Source organism: Pongo abelii, chromosome 6 (assembly GCF_028885655.2).
Source record: "Pongo abelii isolate AG06213 chromosome 6, NHGRI_mPonAbe1-v2.0_pri, whole genome shotgun sequence".
Taxonomy (NCBI): Eukaryota; Metazoa; Chordata; class Mammalia; order Primates; family Hominidae; genus Pongo; species Pongo abelii.
The window spans coordinates 49,886,281-49,899,937 of record NC_071991.2 but is presented as its reverse complement, the minus strand read 5'-3'; the positions used below and the strand labels follow the sequence as shown (position 1 = coordinate 49,899,937).

Below are 13,657 nucleotides of genomic sequence, written 5' to 3'. Positions count from 1 at the left end.
AAAGAGATAGTTGGCCGGGCACGGTGGCTCACGCCTGTAATCCCAACACTTTGGGAGGCCAAGGCAGGCAGATCACGAGGTCAGGAGATGGAGACCATCCTGGCTAACACGATGAAACCCCGTCTCTACTAAAAATACAAAAACAAAATTAGCCGGGCATGGTGGCAGGCACCTGTAGTCCCAGCTACTCAAGAGGCTGAGGAGGGAGAATGGCGTGAAGCTGGGAGGTGCAGCTTGCAGTGAGCCGAGATGGAGCCACTGCACTCCAGCCTGGGTGACCGAGCGAGACTCCGTCTCGAAAAAAAAATTAATAAATAAAAATAAAAAAATTAAAAGACATAGTAAGTGGGGGTGTAGATGAAGGAAAACTGACTGTGGCTGTCAGCTGTAGAAGCTGGAGCATCTACTCTTTCTACTTTGGAACATCTTGAAATTTTCCATAATAAAAAATCTTAAATGTTTTTAAATTCCTAAAGTACTATCATGAAATCCCAAACAAAAACTAACCATTTCAGTGCGAAAAGCCATCTCCCTTTCCAATGTTGAGAGGTGAGAAAAATGACGGTCATTTTCAAAGAGGTGTGTTATATGGCTCCTGGAAAAACAAAACAAAGCAACAGTGTTAAAACTTAACACTGTAAGTATTATTTTTTAAAGTAAGCTAAAAGCAAAAATAAAAGTACCAGTTAACTTGCAGATAATTTTGTAATAACACTCAAATACAATAGTATCTATATTTGTTTTCCACTCAGTAGGTATTGCATTTATACTAAAATTTCCCTCTATAAAACATCAAATTAGATTTTAAAATTAAAATGAACCAGAATATTTTAACTGAAGTACAATAAAAGTATAGATTAAACTGTAAATGTCATTGGGTTACCATTTTAGAAACATCTAATGAAATTCATATTTCTATCTAGAAGATTAAATAAATTAATCTTTCTCTCACCATGAACATATTAATGTTGAGTGGAGTCTCAAATATAGCCTCTTTAATAATGAATCTCTTTTTTATTAAACAATTATATTATTCTGACCCTGATTTATCAATTAAACTAGTTTTTCAGACTATTGTGTTACATGTAATATATATTCATACTGTTCATACTGAAATTATTCCTTTAAATGTGTGGGAAATAGCTTTAGCAAGTTATAAATGTCTGCATAAAATACCATAGGAGAAAAAAACAATCTTACCAGTGCAACACTGCTGCAAAAACAGCTGTAAGAAAAAAGAAATTTAAATTAGAATTTTAGCATAAACATGTTCACCTTACAGAAAAGCCATTTCAAAGATAAAGCATCTCAAATATTGAAATGTGTAAAAAAGAATACTGGCTCTTCAAAAAAGTCCCAGGACTATGTTTAAAATTGTGATTGACTGGCTCATAAGGGAATTAAGCATAGAGCCACCATTTTTATTCACTCACTCATTCAACAAAACATATGAGGGCCTAATATCCGCTAATAGACAGAAACCATTAGATGGAAACTATTGCTAATAGAACTGAGAGAGGAATGGAATCAACAGGTAAGGATAACTTAGAATAAAGAAATATGGTGGCTGAGGGGTACAGGATTGGGGGTGGGAGAAAAAAGGGAACTACCACTTCTGATATATTGCTGCAAGGCCTGAAATTTTATGACAAATCTTAACCCGTGTTTTTAAACAAATTTAAAATGAAATGAGTAAAGGAGAAGAAAAGTTAAAAGAGAGAAAACAAGCTAGTAATAAAATCAGTCTCATATGAGAATCAATACCTTGCTATCTGTCCAAGCAGAAAGAACATACTAAGATGAACCTGGAAAACACCATTCAATTTTCTTATCTCACAAGATACAGCTGATGGCAGGCTTCTGATTAAATACCTCTTAACTAAGGAATCAAACTATGAAAATACTCTTAGAAATGAAACCCAAGTCAGGTACAATGGCACATGCCTGTAGTATCCATTACTGGGGAAGCAGAGGCAGCATCATCTCTTGAGCCCAGGAATTCAAGGCTGCAGCAGTGTGCTATGACTGTGACTGTTAACAGCCACTGCACTCTAGCCTGGGCAACATACTGAGACTCTGTTTCTCAAAAAAAAAAGAAAGAAAGAAAGAGAAAAAGAAGAAGTAGGAGGAAGAAGAAGGAAAAAGAAAGAAGAAGGAAGAAGAGGAGGAGAAGGAAGAAGAAAGAAGGAAGAAGAGAGGAGGGGGGAAGAGAATGAAAGAAAAATGAAAACCAAATAGATCAGATCTTATTGTTTTATTCTTAAAGTCAGTTATATTTTTTCATTTAAAAATCCATTTTGCCTTGGAAATACGAATGGTTACTTCTAGAAAATTGAAGTTACAAATATCTAACTTAGTTTGTCATTTGACTTTTTTTAATAAGATATATTGATCTTTTGAAATTTTAGTTTTTTTTCTTATTAACAAATCTACCATTTGCTTCCTTTTAGTTTCTGTCTTTAAAAACTTTATCTGCCAGGCTCATGACTATAATCCCAGCTACTCGGCTGGAGGAAGTAGGGGGATCAGCTGAGGACAGGAGTTTAAATCTAGGCTGGGTAACACAGCAAGATCCGGTCTTTACAAAGCACGAGCCTATTGTCCCAGCTACTCAGGAAGGCTGAGCTGGGAGGATCAATTGAGCCCAAGAGGTTGAGGTTGCAGTGAGCTATGATCACACCACCGTACTCTAGCCTGGATGACACAACAAGACCCTGTCTCTAAAGAAAAAAATAATAATAATCCTAACATAATAAAATTTGGTCTTTATTTTCACAATGATTCAACTATCATTTTCTGAATAAATTATTTTTCTCCCATTGAATGTAAATGCAACTTTTATCATACTGAAGACTTGCCATGCTTCTACTTTGGTAACCACTCTGAGGTTATAATTGGATTTTCACTTATAAAATTAATTTGGGAAGAATTTACATGTTTACAATATAGAGCCTTCATATCCATAAATGTGGTGTGGGTATATACCTATGTTGTATATATAGGTATGTGTATATATACACAACATATACCTTCAATTGTTCAAACTGTTTTTCGATAGTCCTTGAGAAAAATTCTACAGGTATTGTTAACATATGCATTTCTTATGAAGTTTCTCCTGGGAATTAAACATTTTTTTCCTGCTAATATTCATAAAATGTTTTTTATTATACGTTATTGGATATTGTTAAGGCATTTATTTTTGAAGAGTATTTATTTTGCAATGTATTTATTTTTGGTTCATTTACTAAACTGTTAATTCATATAGTTTTTTAAACTTACCTTCAATTCTCCATTTTATTGCATTTTATTTTATTTTTGAGAAGGAGTCTTGCTCTGTCACCCAGGCTGGAGTGCAGTGGCGTGATCTTGGCTCACTGCAACCTCCGCCTCCTGGTTTCAAGCGATTCTCCTGTCTCAGCCTCCCGAGTAGCTGGGATTACAGGTACATGCCACCACGCCTGGCTAATTTTTGTATTTTCAGTAGAGATAAGGTTTCGTCATGTTGGCCAGGCTTGTCTCAAACTTCTGACCTCAGGTGATCTGCCCGCCTCAGCCTCCCAAAGTGCTGGGATTACAGGCATGAGCCACCACACCCGGCCCTAATTCTTCATTTTAAACAATATTATTTACATATAATAATTTTGTTCCTGTTTTATAATTTTACTATTAGTTTCTTCTTCCTGACAAAAACAATAAACTTCTAGAATATTACTAAACAATTCTGGTAAATGGGGGCACTCTTGGCGTTGGTGGTATAGTGGTGAGCATAGCTGCCTTCCAAAGGGGGCATTCTTGACTTCTGCTGACTTTAACAGCAATGCATTTCCTATTATGCCATTAAGTTGGCCTTTGACCTTCACAATTCTGGAGTGCTAACTAGGATTTATCAGGTCATCATCCCTCTATGTCCTTAAAATACCTTGCTTTCTCAGAATAAGGACGGGAGATGCAAGAGGCCTCTGGTGCCTTTTAGACAATACACAAGGACAACACTTGGAGTTCCTGACATTCTTTCACAGTCTCCAGGGTCCATTCATCATCTGCCCAATGTTTTGAATTCCTTTTTTCATTTCAACTTAGTAACAATAATGATGAGAACAATGGAGCTAACACTTGAATGCTTATTACACACCCAACACTTTGTAAGTACTTTGCTAGTACTAGCCAGATAAATCCTCACAACTACCTTATGTCATATGTACAAATATTTCCACAGTATACAGACTAGAAGCTGAGGCACAGAGTAGCTGAGTAACTTGCGTAAGAATGCACACCAGCTAAACGCAGTAAGGGAGGCTGGACTCAGGAATTCTGCCCTGCACTGCATGGCTGTTGTAGAAAGAGGATGGAACAGATGAAACAAAAGCCTAGGCCTACTTACCCTAAAGTATTCCTACTCTCCCCTCCTTCTTACTTTTTTAATCTTAAATATAAAAGAAAAAAATGCTGCAATTCATCTGTTGATATAGGAAGTATATTTTATAGAGGCTATTAATTTTATATAAAATTTGAAGATATATTTTACTTAAAAATTGAAATACTTTACACATATGTATGTCACTTGAACATGAAAGTCCCAGTAAAGCAAATACTGAGTTGTGAGCATATAATTTAAGAATAAAAACGGAAAATGACAAAAACTTCTGAAGGCACCCCTAAAGAGCTTTTCTTGCCTTCCTGCCTACAGAAAATAATATTTTAAATGATTTTCTCTAAGTTTATTCCAGTGATTATCGACGTTTTTGAGTGTAACAAAATTGATAATCCATTTATTTCCACTTAAACACATATGCCATTTTTTTACATTCTAAGGAACCAAGATAAATATGGCATTTTAAAAAATCAGAACATAAAATATATTTTTAAAAAATCCAGACCTATTCTATAAGAAAAAGGTGTTCAAGGAAAGGTTTGCTATGTAATCTAATTCAAAAAATCACAATCCTTATGGCTGAGAATTTTGTAAGGTTCATAATTTTGCTGAAGCACAAAAATTACCTACAATCTAAAGCTAAATTAGACTCTCCAGGATGCTGCATTAACTCTTTCTGATTAAAGAAAATTTTCACCAGACTATATGACACATTGTATCAATTTTCAGTCTTACGGGATTTGAGAGGACTCTACTGAAAATTATTCCTCTCCTGTTACTAGACTCTTGTTTAAACAAAACAGATTGTAACTCCCTGAAGGTAGAAACAACGTTTACCAAACTTTACTACAGTACTTATTAGCACAAAGCTGAGCACGCTCAAGTGTTTGCTGAATTAATGCATAAAGCTTGATATAATTAAGGGGAGGAATGAAATAATCCAAAATCATGTCCTAATAACCTCAATCGAATATATTTTGATACACACACACACACACACACACACACACACACACACATGTGTCATCCTTTTTCACCAATGGAGCCCCCACTTACTTTGTGCAGATTAGACACCTGGTCTACAGGCAGCCAGCTCTCTGCCCTCTCGCAGTGGGGCACGAGTCCCAGGTCCCGGTCCTGGACGCCTTGGTGCTGGGGGCAGGACGGACACTCCCCTCGGAGAGGTTTCCCTGTCCCCAGCCGGCCTGCTCCCTGTGGCCGTTTCCTTCCTGCCCCAACTCCCTGGAAGCCATCGTTCTTCCCAGCAAATCTAGTGTCCTGGGCAAGTGGGGAGGGGAGTTCTCCCACCCCAGGCCCCCATGTCTGGCCGGCAGAGAGCAGGGCAGGAGGAAAGGACGAAGACACTGAACAAACCATCCTCCAAGCACCCGGGCCCCACCTGCTCTTACCCCTTCCCCTCCTGGTTACCCCAAGCCAGGGCCCTTCCTAGACGCCGTCCTGAGGGTCACTGGGAAGTACGAATGCTGGGATCTGTAATTTTAAGATTCCCCAGTTGAGTCTAAGGCAAGCTAAAGTTTGAGACTCACTGTCCTTTCTCTTTCTCCTCCCCAAGGTGCGAGGGCGCCGTGAGGCCAGGGTGGGCTTCTCCACGTGCCTCTCTGTAACCTGCAGGCTGCTCTCCCACAACTGCAGCCACCGAGGTGTGTTCCTGACCACAAATCAACGTTCCCATCCAGAAGTTAAAAGAATTACTTTTTTTTCCTCTTACACATGTACTTCATAAATAGTATTTGCCTTAAAATTCATAAAGCACCTTCACAAACTTGACTTTCACAATAACCTTGTGAGTATTTATCAGCATTTTACAAATGAAAGAGTGGGCTTCTAAGAGGCAATTCCCTCCAAGGCACATAGCTGTAAGTGGCTAGAGATGGCTGAACCCAGGTGTCCTAATTCCCAGCTTAAGCTCCTTCCACCGTGACAGAGCTGCCTCCTTCCCTATGCTGGGCATTTAATGACCTTGTCTTGTAACAATATTTATATGAAGAAATATATTCTTTTTCTTTTCTTTTCTTTTTTTTTGAGATGGAGTCTTGCTCTGTCACCCAGGCTGGAGTACAGTGGCTCGATCTCAGCTCAGTGCAAGCTCCGCCTCCCGGGTTCATGCCATTCTCCTGCCTCAGCCTCCTGAGTAGCTGGGACTGCAGGCATCTGCCACCACGCCTGGCTAATTTTTTGTATTTTTTTAGTAGAGACGGGGTTTCACCGTGCTAACCAGGATGGTATCGATCTCCTGGCCTTGTGATCCGCCTGCCTCAGCCTCCCAAAGTGCTGGGATGACAGGAGTGAGCCACCGCACCCGGCCGAAGAAATGTATTCTAAGTCCAAAATGATACGCATTATCATGTTGAGTAAGTGAAAACTTAAAAATTCAACCTACTCCTAAATTGAGGTTCATCTGTACCTAAAGCATGCTAAAGACTTGGCATTACTAACCCTCAAGTGACAAAATGACATAAAAAGAAGTTAAGGACATTCCTTAAATCTATCTGGATAAAGTTTTCAAATCAAGCTTGACAAGTTCTATTTCCAATCCCTTCCTAACATTACTAGCCATTTCTCACTGTTACAAGGGTTCGTTTTGAGTTTTAAAGTTTCTTTCTGGAAGCTGAAGTCATCATTATTGGTTTCCCTGCCCCATAAGTACAATCCATCCTAGGGGGTGAAGTCAATTTCGAAACATACACCTCTAAGCATCACATCCCCTTGCTTGAAAAGCCCCATGACTTCCCATTACACACAACATGTAGCCCACACTGGCCTATTTCCAGTCAATCTCACTACACACCCTTCATTCTAGATGCACCGGGCAACAATCCCCTAAAACCGCAAGTGCTTTAATGATTCTGTGCCTTTCTTCCTGCCTTAAAAATCTGTAATTTGTCCTTCAAAATCAAAAGAATTCAAATGTGGCATTTTGTATTGCTTGTCCAGCTATCCTAGCTATAATACTACTATTACAGCACCTAAATAGCTAGTTACACACATACCAGTTTCCTCGGCTAGAATGCAACAGCCTCAAGGCTGAGTCTGTGTGTAATTCATCTTTACACTACCTAGTATCATGCCTGGCACTTCGCTGAGTTAAACGGTTAAATTACTATTAACTACAACCATATAAGATAAATTATAGAATGCACTCAATTAAACAAAAACCTTAACACATAAAGATACTTTCTCAACAATCCAAATTATTTGAAGCATTCCCATTACATGAAGGTAAATATCTATTTTTATATATACAATACAATTAAAGTACCTGGAATCAAAGCCCAGTTTCTGTATAGTGAACAAATGAAAAGACATTCTTTAGGATCCAGCTTGAGAAAGAGAAAGCAGTCACAGATCCCACAAGCTCAGCTTCTTCCTCCTTCTAGTGCCTAGATTTTTGTGTGGATTGCTTTGTGTAGCTTCAAAGCCAACAAGTATCTAAATGCCTATTAGATGCACAACACATTTTCCTAGGAACCAAGTACATTAAAGAAACATTAGCCAACATCTTTGCCCTTAAAGATAAAATCTTTGAGAGATAAGATTTAGGTACATAAAATAATAACAGAACACATTAAGCACTCAAGCAGATGGCATAAAGTCTAAGAACTATAAGAAACCTGAGAAGGCAGATCAGTAATGACCTTAGAGCATGGTTTACTAAGATGGTTAAGAAGATGGGGGGTGGTGGTGGGAGGAGCAGCCTCAAGACATGGATATAACTTAGGTGTGGATTTATGGCAAACAGCCAGAAAAGACAAATACAATACAGCCAGATATTGGACTTGGATAAAAGAATTCCCACCACTTATACTGATGATATAGAATATGAGTAATTATGATAATAATGTCTAATATTTACTGAAGGTCCACTCATTATATACACAGTACATCAGGATTTCAGCACTCCAAGAACAGCAAGAGCCAGATTTTTCCAGCTAGTAGGCCTGGAAGTGCCAAGAATAAGAAAGCCAGAGTCCCTGGGGCCAGTAACCTCCTGGTTTTGAAGATACCATCTATTTACCCCACTGTGCCACACAAATATTACCATTTTCTTTGCATGCCATTATGTGGAAGGTTGAGAAGCACTGACCTTGGTCAACAGAGAAACCAAGCAAGTTTCAGAGACAACATCATAATGCAGCAATAGAGAGCCACAGTGGTCCAAACTCTGGTACTGCATTAGAATCATCAGTGGCACTAAAGATAAGAGGTGTCTGAGTATAAATCCAGGGCCCCTAAATCTGAACTCCAGGATTTTTTTTTATATATATTCACAAGTGCTTCTGACATACAGTCAAGGTTGATTATCATTGGTACAGAGAATGACTGGGGCACAATCTAGGTAGTTCTTCACAAAATGTAATGTGAGAATCAGCTTCTTGCTACTCCCAGTGTCCTGGAAACCAGTAGTAATTGTATCACCTGGGAGTAGCTGGAAATGCAGAGTCTCAGGTCCCATTCCAGACCTCCTGATTCCCAATCCACATTTTAACAAGATACCTGAGGTGATTCATAGACACTTTAAAGAGCAGTGTCTCAACACTGACAGCACACTGGAATCACCTGGGAGCTTTCCACATTACTATGTCTGGCATGGGGGCTGGTGATTGTGCAACCAAGGTAAGAAAACCGACCTAGGAGGAGCTTGTTAAGACTGCACTTCTGGGCCCCCACTCTCAGAGATCCTGATTCAATAGATCTCACTTGGGGCTTGGATATCTACATTTTTAACACATCCCTGGGTGACTTTATACAGTCCAAACTTTGAGAAGCAGTGTCATTATGTCAGAAGGTCCAATGAGAAGAATATAGTAACAATCCAGGAGTAAGATGACCTGGAGACTAGTGATGAAATGGGCTTTATAAGGAAAAGGGAAATATATTAGTAAATTCAAAAGATAGGCTGAGGGAGAGGTTGGCAAAATGTGATAGCTGAAAATAATGATTAAGAAAGGGAAAGAACTCAAATTCTTTTACTTCCCTGGTAAGAAAGTCATTCTTAAGAAGAACTATTCCTGGACTTCCAGATCTCGTCTCCACTGCTCTGTGTCCTCTGCTTCTAGAGGCCCAGCCTGTGTGGCCCTGTGACCTGCAGGTATTGGGAGATCCACAACTAAGATGCCGGGACCCCCTTGAAGCCAAAAATGGGGCCATTGCTATTTAGAGATGTGGCCATAGAATTCTCTCTGGAGGAGTGGCATTGCCTGGACACCGCCCAGTGGAATTTATTTAGGGATGTGATGTTAGAGAACTACAGAAACCTGGTCTTCCTTGGTATTGTTGTCTCAAAGGCAGACCTCATCACTCATCTGGAGCAAAAAAAAAGACCTTTTACTGTGAGGAGACATGAGATGGTAGCCAATCCCTCAGTTATGCGTTCTCATTTTGCCCAAGACCTTTGGCCAGAGCAGAACATAAAAGATTCTTTCCAAAAAGTGATACTGAGAAGATATGAAAAATGTGGACATGACAATTTACAGTTTAAAAAAGGCTGTGAAAGTGTGGATGAGTGTATGCTGTACAAAAGAGGTTATAATGGACTTTATCAATATTTGACAACTACTCAAAGCAAAATATTTCAATGTGATAAATATGTGAAAGTCTTTCATAAATTTTCAAATTCAAACAGACATAAGATAAGAGATACTAGAAAAAAACCTTTCAAATATATAGAACATGGCAAAGCTTTTAACCAGTCCTCAACCCTTACTACACATAAGAAAATTCATACTGGAGAGAAACCCTACAAATGTGAAGAATGTGGCAAAGCCTTTAAGTTCTGCTCTTCCCTTACTATGCATAAGGGAATTCACACTGGAGAGCAACCCTTCAAATGTGAAGAATGTGGCAAGGCCTTTAAGTGCTCCTCTATCCTTACTACACATAAGGTAATTCATACTGGAGAGAAACCCTAGAAATGTGAAGAATGTGGCAAAGTGTTTAAGCACTTCTTTCCCTTTACTAAGCATAAGATAATTCATACTGGAGAGAAACCCTAAAAATGTGAAGAATGTGGAAAGCCTTCAGTTGGTTCTCAAACCTTACTAGACATAAAATAATCCATACTGGAGAGAAACCCTACAAATATGAAGAATGTGGGAAAGGCCTTAAGTGCCTGTCTATGCTTACTACACATAAGGTAATTCATACTGGAGAGAAACCCTATAAATGTGATGAATGTGACAAAGCTTTTAACCATCCTGCAACCCCTTTTCCACATAAGAAAATTTGTATTGGAGGGAAACCATACAAGTGTGACAAATGTGGCAAAGCCTTTATTTCATCCTCAAACCTTAGTAGACATGAGATAAGTCAGGTGGGAGAGAGACCCCACAAATAAGAAAGCATGTCAAAGCCTTTACACACTCCTCTACCCTTACTAGACATAAGATAATTCATATTGGAGAGAAACATTATAAGTTTGATGAATGTGGGAAAGTTTTTAACCAGCTATCAACTTTTACTAAATGTGAGAGTTCATATGTAACATAAACCCTACAAATATAAAGAATGTGACAAAGCTTTTAGGAAGTTTTGAACCCTTCTTACACATAATTCCCACTGGACAAAAATCCTAAAAGTTTGAAGAATGTGGCAAAGCCTATAACAAGTTTTCAATTATTTTTTCTTTCTGAGATGAAGTTCATGCTTGTCACCCAAGCTGGAGTACAATGCCATGATCTCAGCTCACTGTAACCACCACCCCCTGGGTTCAAGCCATTCTCCTGCCTCAGCTTCCTGAGTAGCTGGGATTACAGGTGTCTTCCAACATGCCCAGCTAATTTTTGTATTTTTAGTAGAGATAGAGTTTCACTTATTTTATTTTTCAGAAACTCCAGCTTAGAAAACACCAGAGAGTTTATACTAAAATATAATTTTGCAGATGCAGTAAATATAAAAAAAATTAATTCAAAATTGTTTGTGTATAAATATCAAAGATTTTACACTAGAATAACTAAGGCACTAACACTTCAGACATTACACTAAATCAGAGTGTTGAATATAAAAACTAATTAACTACTACAGTTTTCAGATAAATGATTTGTATGTAACTTTAAAAGGAGTAGATTTTTGGAAGCATTGTAATTACGTTGAAAGTACACTTGTGTTGAATTTATTAAAATAAAATGTTCTGGCTTGTGATTCAAAAAAAAAAAGAAGAACTATTCCCTAGGTTTTAGATGACTTTCAAGTTATTCAGCCTCTCAGAGTCTCATTTTCACCAAGTATAAAAGTGAAGGGTTGGCCGGGCATGGTGGCTCATGCCTGTAATCCCAGCACTTCGGGAGGCCGAGGCAGGTGGATACCTGAGGTCAGGAGTTCAAGACAGCCTGGCCAACATGATGAAACCCCATCTCTACTAAAAATACAAAAAAATTAGCTGGGCGTGGTGGCAAGCACCTGTAATCCCAGTTGCTCAATCCTCAGGAAGCTGAGGCAAAAGAATCGCTTGAATCCAGGAGGTGGAGGTTACAGTGAGCCGAGATTGCGTCATTGCACTCCAGCCTGGGCAACAAGAGCAAAACCCTGTCTCAAAAAAATAAAAAAATAAAAAATAAATAAAAGAGGGTTTTTTCTTTGGTTGTCTCCATCCCTAGCACTTAACGACCTTGAGTAGCTACCTACAGCTGTTATCACTAACACGCTGGGCTTTGTACTCTCCCAGGTGGACTGCACAGCTATTTTCTGAGAATTTTGTTTTCATTTTGATTTTCCTGCTCCCTGAAGTACAAAGCCTTGGTAGGTTTGGCAGTTTTAATTTGTTTTCTATTTTGAATAGGGAAAGAAATCTATTTTGAATTGGAAAAGAAGGAATGTACTCTATTAATAGAGATATTGAGTTTCAAAGTGAGAAGCAAGATTGCTTTTAAAATTCAGTCATGAAGGCCGGGCTCCATGGCTCGCGCCTGTAATCCCAGCACTTTGGGAGGCCGAGGCGGATCACCTGAGGTCAGGGGTTCGAAACCATCCCTGGCCAACATGGCGAAACCCCGACTCTATTAAAAAAAAAAAAATACAAAATTAGTCGGGCATGGTGGCACATGTCTGTAATTCCAGCCACTTGGGAGGCTGAGGCAGGAGAATCGCTTGAACTTGGGAGGCGGAGGTTGCAGTGAGCCAAAATTGCGCCATTGCACTCCAGCCTGGGCAACAAGAGTAAAATTCCGTCTCAAAAAATAAATAAATAAAAATAAAATTCAGTCATGATTTGAAGAAACTACTGCCCCTAGTAAGATCGAGAAATCAGGGGTCTACATGATGATGGTTTTAAGGACAACTTTAGTTAATCAGATCTCCTCCATATATTTTGCATTAAGCAAAACTGTGCTTTCCAACAGTTAAGAAAAAATTAGAAAGCTTAATTAAAATGAAAATGTCTAACATCTGTTTGTCAGTTACAGTTTAGAGAGCCCTTTCACATATTAAGCAAAAATGATCCAGGGGTGCCTTTGAGGCAGATATGGGTCTTATTTTCCCATGAGGCTCAGGGGCACATGACTGGGATACAGCAAGGCCTGGAAGAGAGCTGGGTTTCTCTGACTCCAAGCTCAGGCTCGAAGATGTTAAGCACATTCAACGAAGAGGATGCACTAGCACACAGGAGGAATGCCTTAGAAATCACAAGAGCATCAAGGACAAAACGGTTTATTTTAAAGTGAATACAGTATATGAAAACAGGAGAGCATGGAAAGTATATATCACCATCCCAAAGCGGAATATAATTAGGCTTCTAAACAGAGAAATACACTAAGTAAATGTTCACATATTTTAAATATGTATATATGTACAGATATTAAATTAGGCAATACTTAATACAACAACTACTTAACATAAGTGTTTTGAAGACAATAAATTCGAATTTCCCTTAAAAGTCTTATCCTCACATAATATGAATACAAATGTTACCAGAAAAGGGTCCTGATCCAGACTCCAAGACAGAGTTCTTAGATCTTGCGCAAGAAAGAATTCGGGGCAAGTCCAAAGCAAGTTCATTCAGTAAAGGAATTAAGAATGGCTACTCCATAGGCAAAGCAGTTTGGGCTGCTGGACTAAGGATACTTACAGTATTCTCATACTTATAGTTATTTTTTGATTATATGCTAAACAAGGGGTGGATTATTCATGAGTTTTCTGGAAAAGGGGTGGACAATTCCTGGAACTGAGGGTTCCTCCCCTTTTTAGACCATATATCCTAACTTCCTGACATTGCCATGGCATTTGTAAACTGTCATGGCACTGGTGGGAGTGTCTTTTAGCATGCTAATGTAT

At 38.8% G+C, this 13,657-nt stretch overlaps 1 protein-coding gene and 1 pseudogene across 8 annotated transcripts in view; one reads left to right on the top strand and one right to left on the bottom strand.

Moving 5' to 3' along the window:
• The window catches only part of LOC100462595 (protein C-mannosyl-transferase DPY19L1), a 118,286-nt gene that overhangs the window by 96,041 nt on the left and 8,588 nt on the right, over window positions 1-13,657 (bottom strand). For 7 of the 8 annotated variants that reach the window (XR_008526949.2, XR_008526950.2, XR_010140848.1 and 4 more), the window contains exons 2-3: window positions 1,201-1,225; window positions 508-595 (exon numbers count right to left, since the gene is read on the bottom strand). Coding sequence is in view for 4 of the 8 variants with exons in the window: in XM_024249607.2 (XP_024105375.1) it covers window positions 508-595; window positions 1,201-1,225 (113 nt within the window). In the remaining 4 variants the exon portion in view is untranslated. Of the gene's footprint in view, window positions 1-507; window positions 596-1,200; window positions 1,226-1,944; window positions 2,023-13,657 lie in introns of those variants that run through there. The other variant, XM_054559327.2, reaches the window with a different exon arrangement.
• LOC100462233 (zinc finger protein 737-like) lies at window positions 9,414-11,550 on the top strand (annotated as a pseudogene).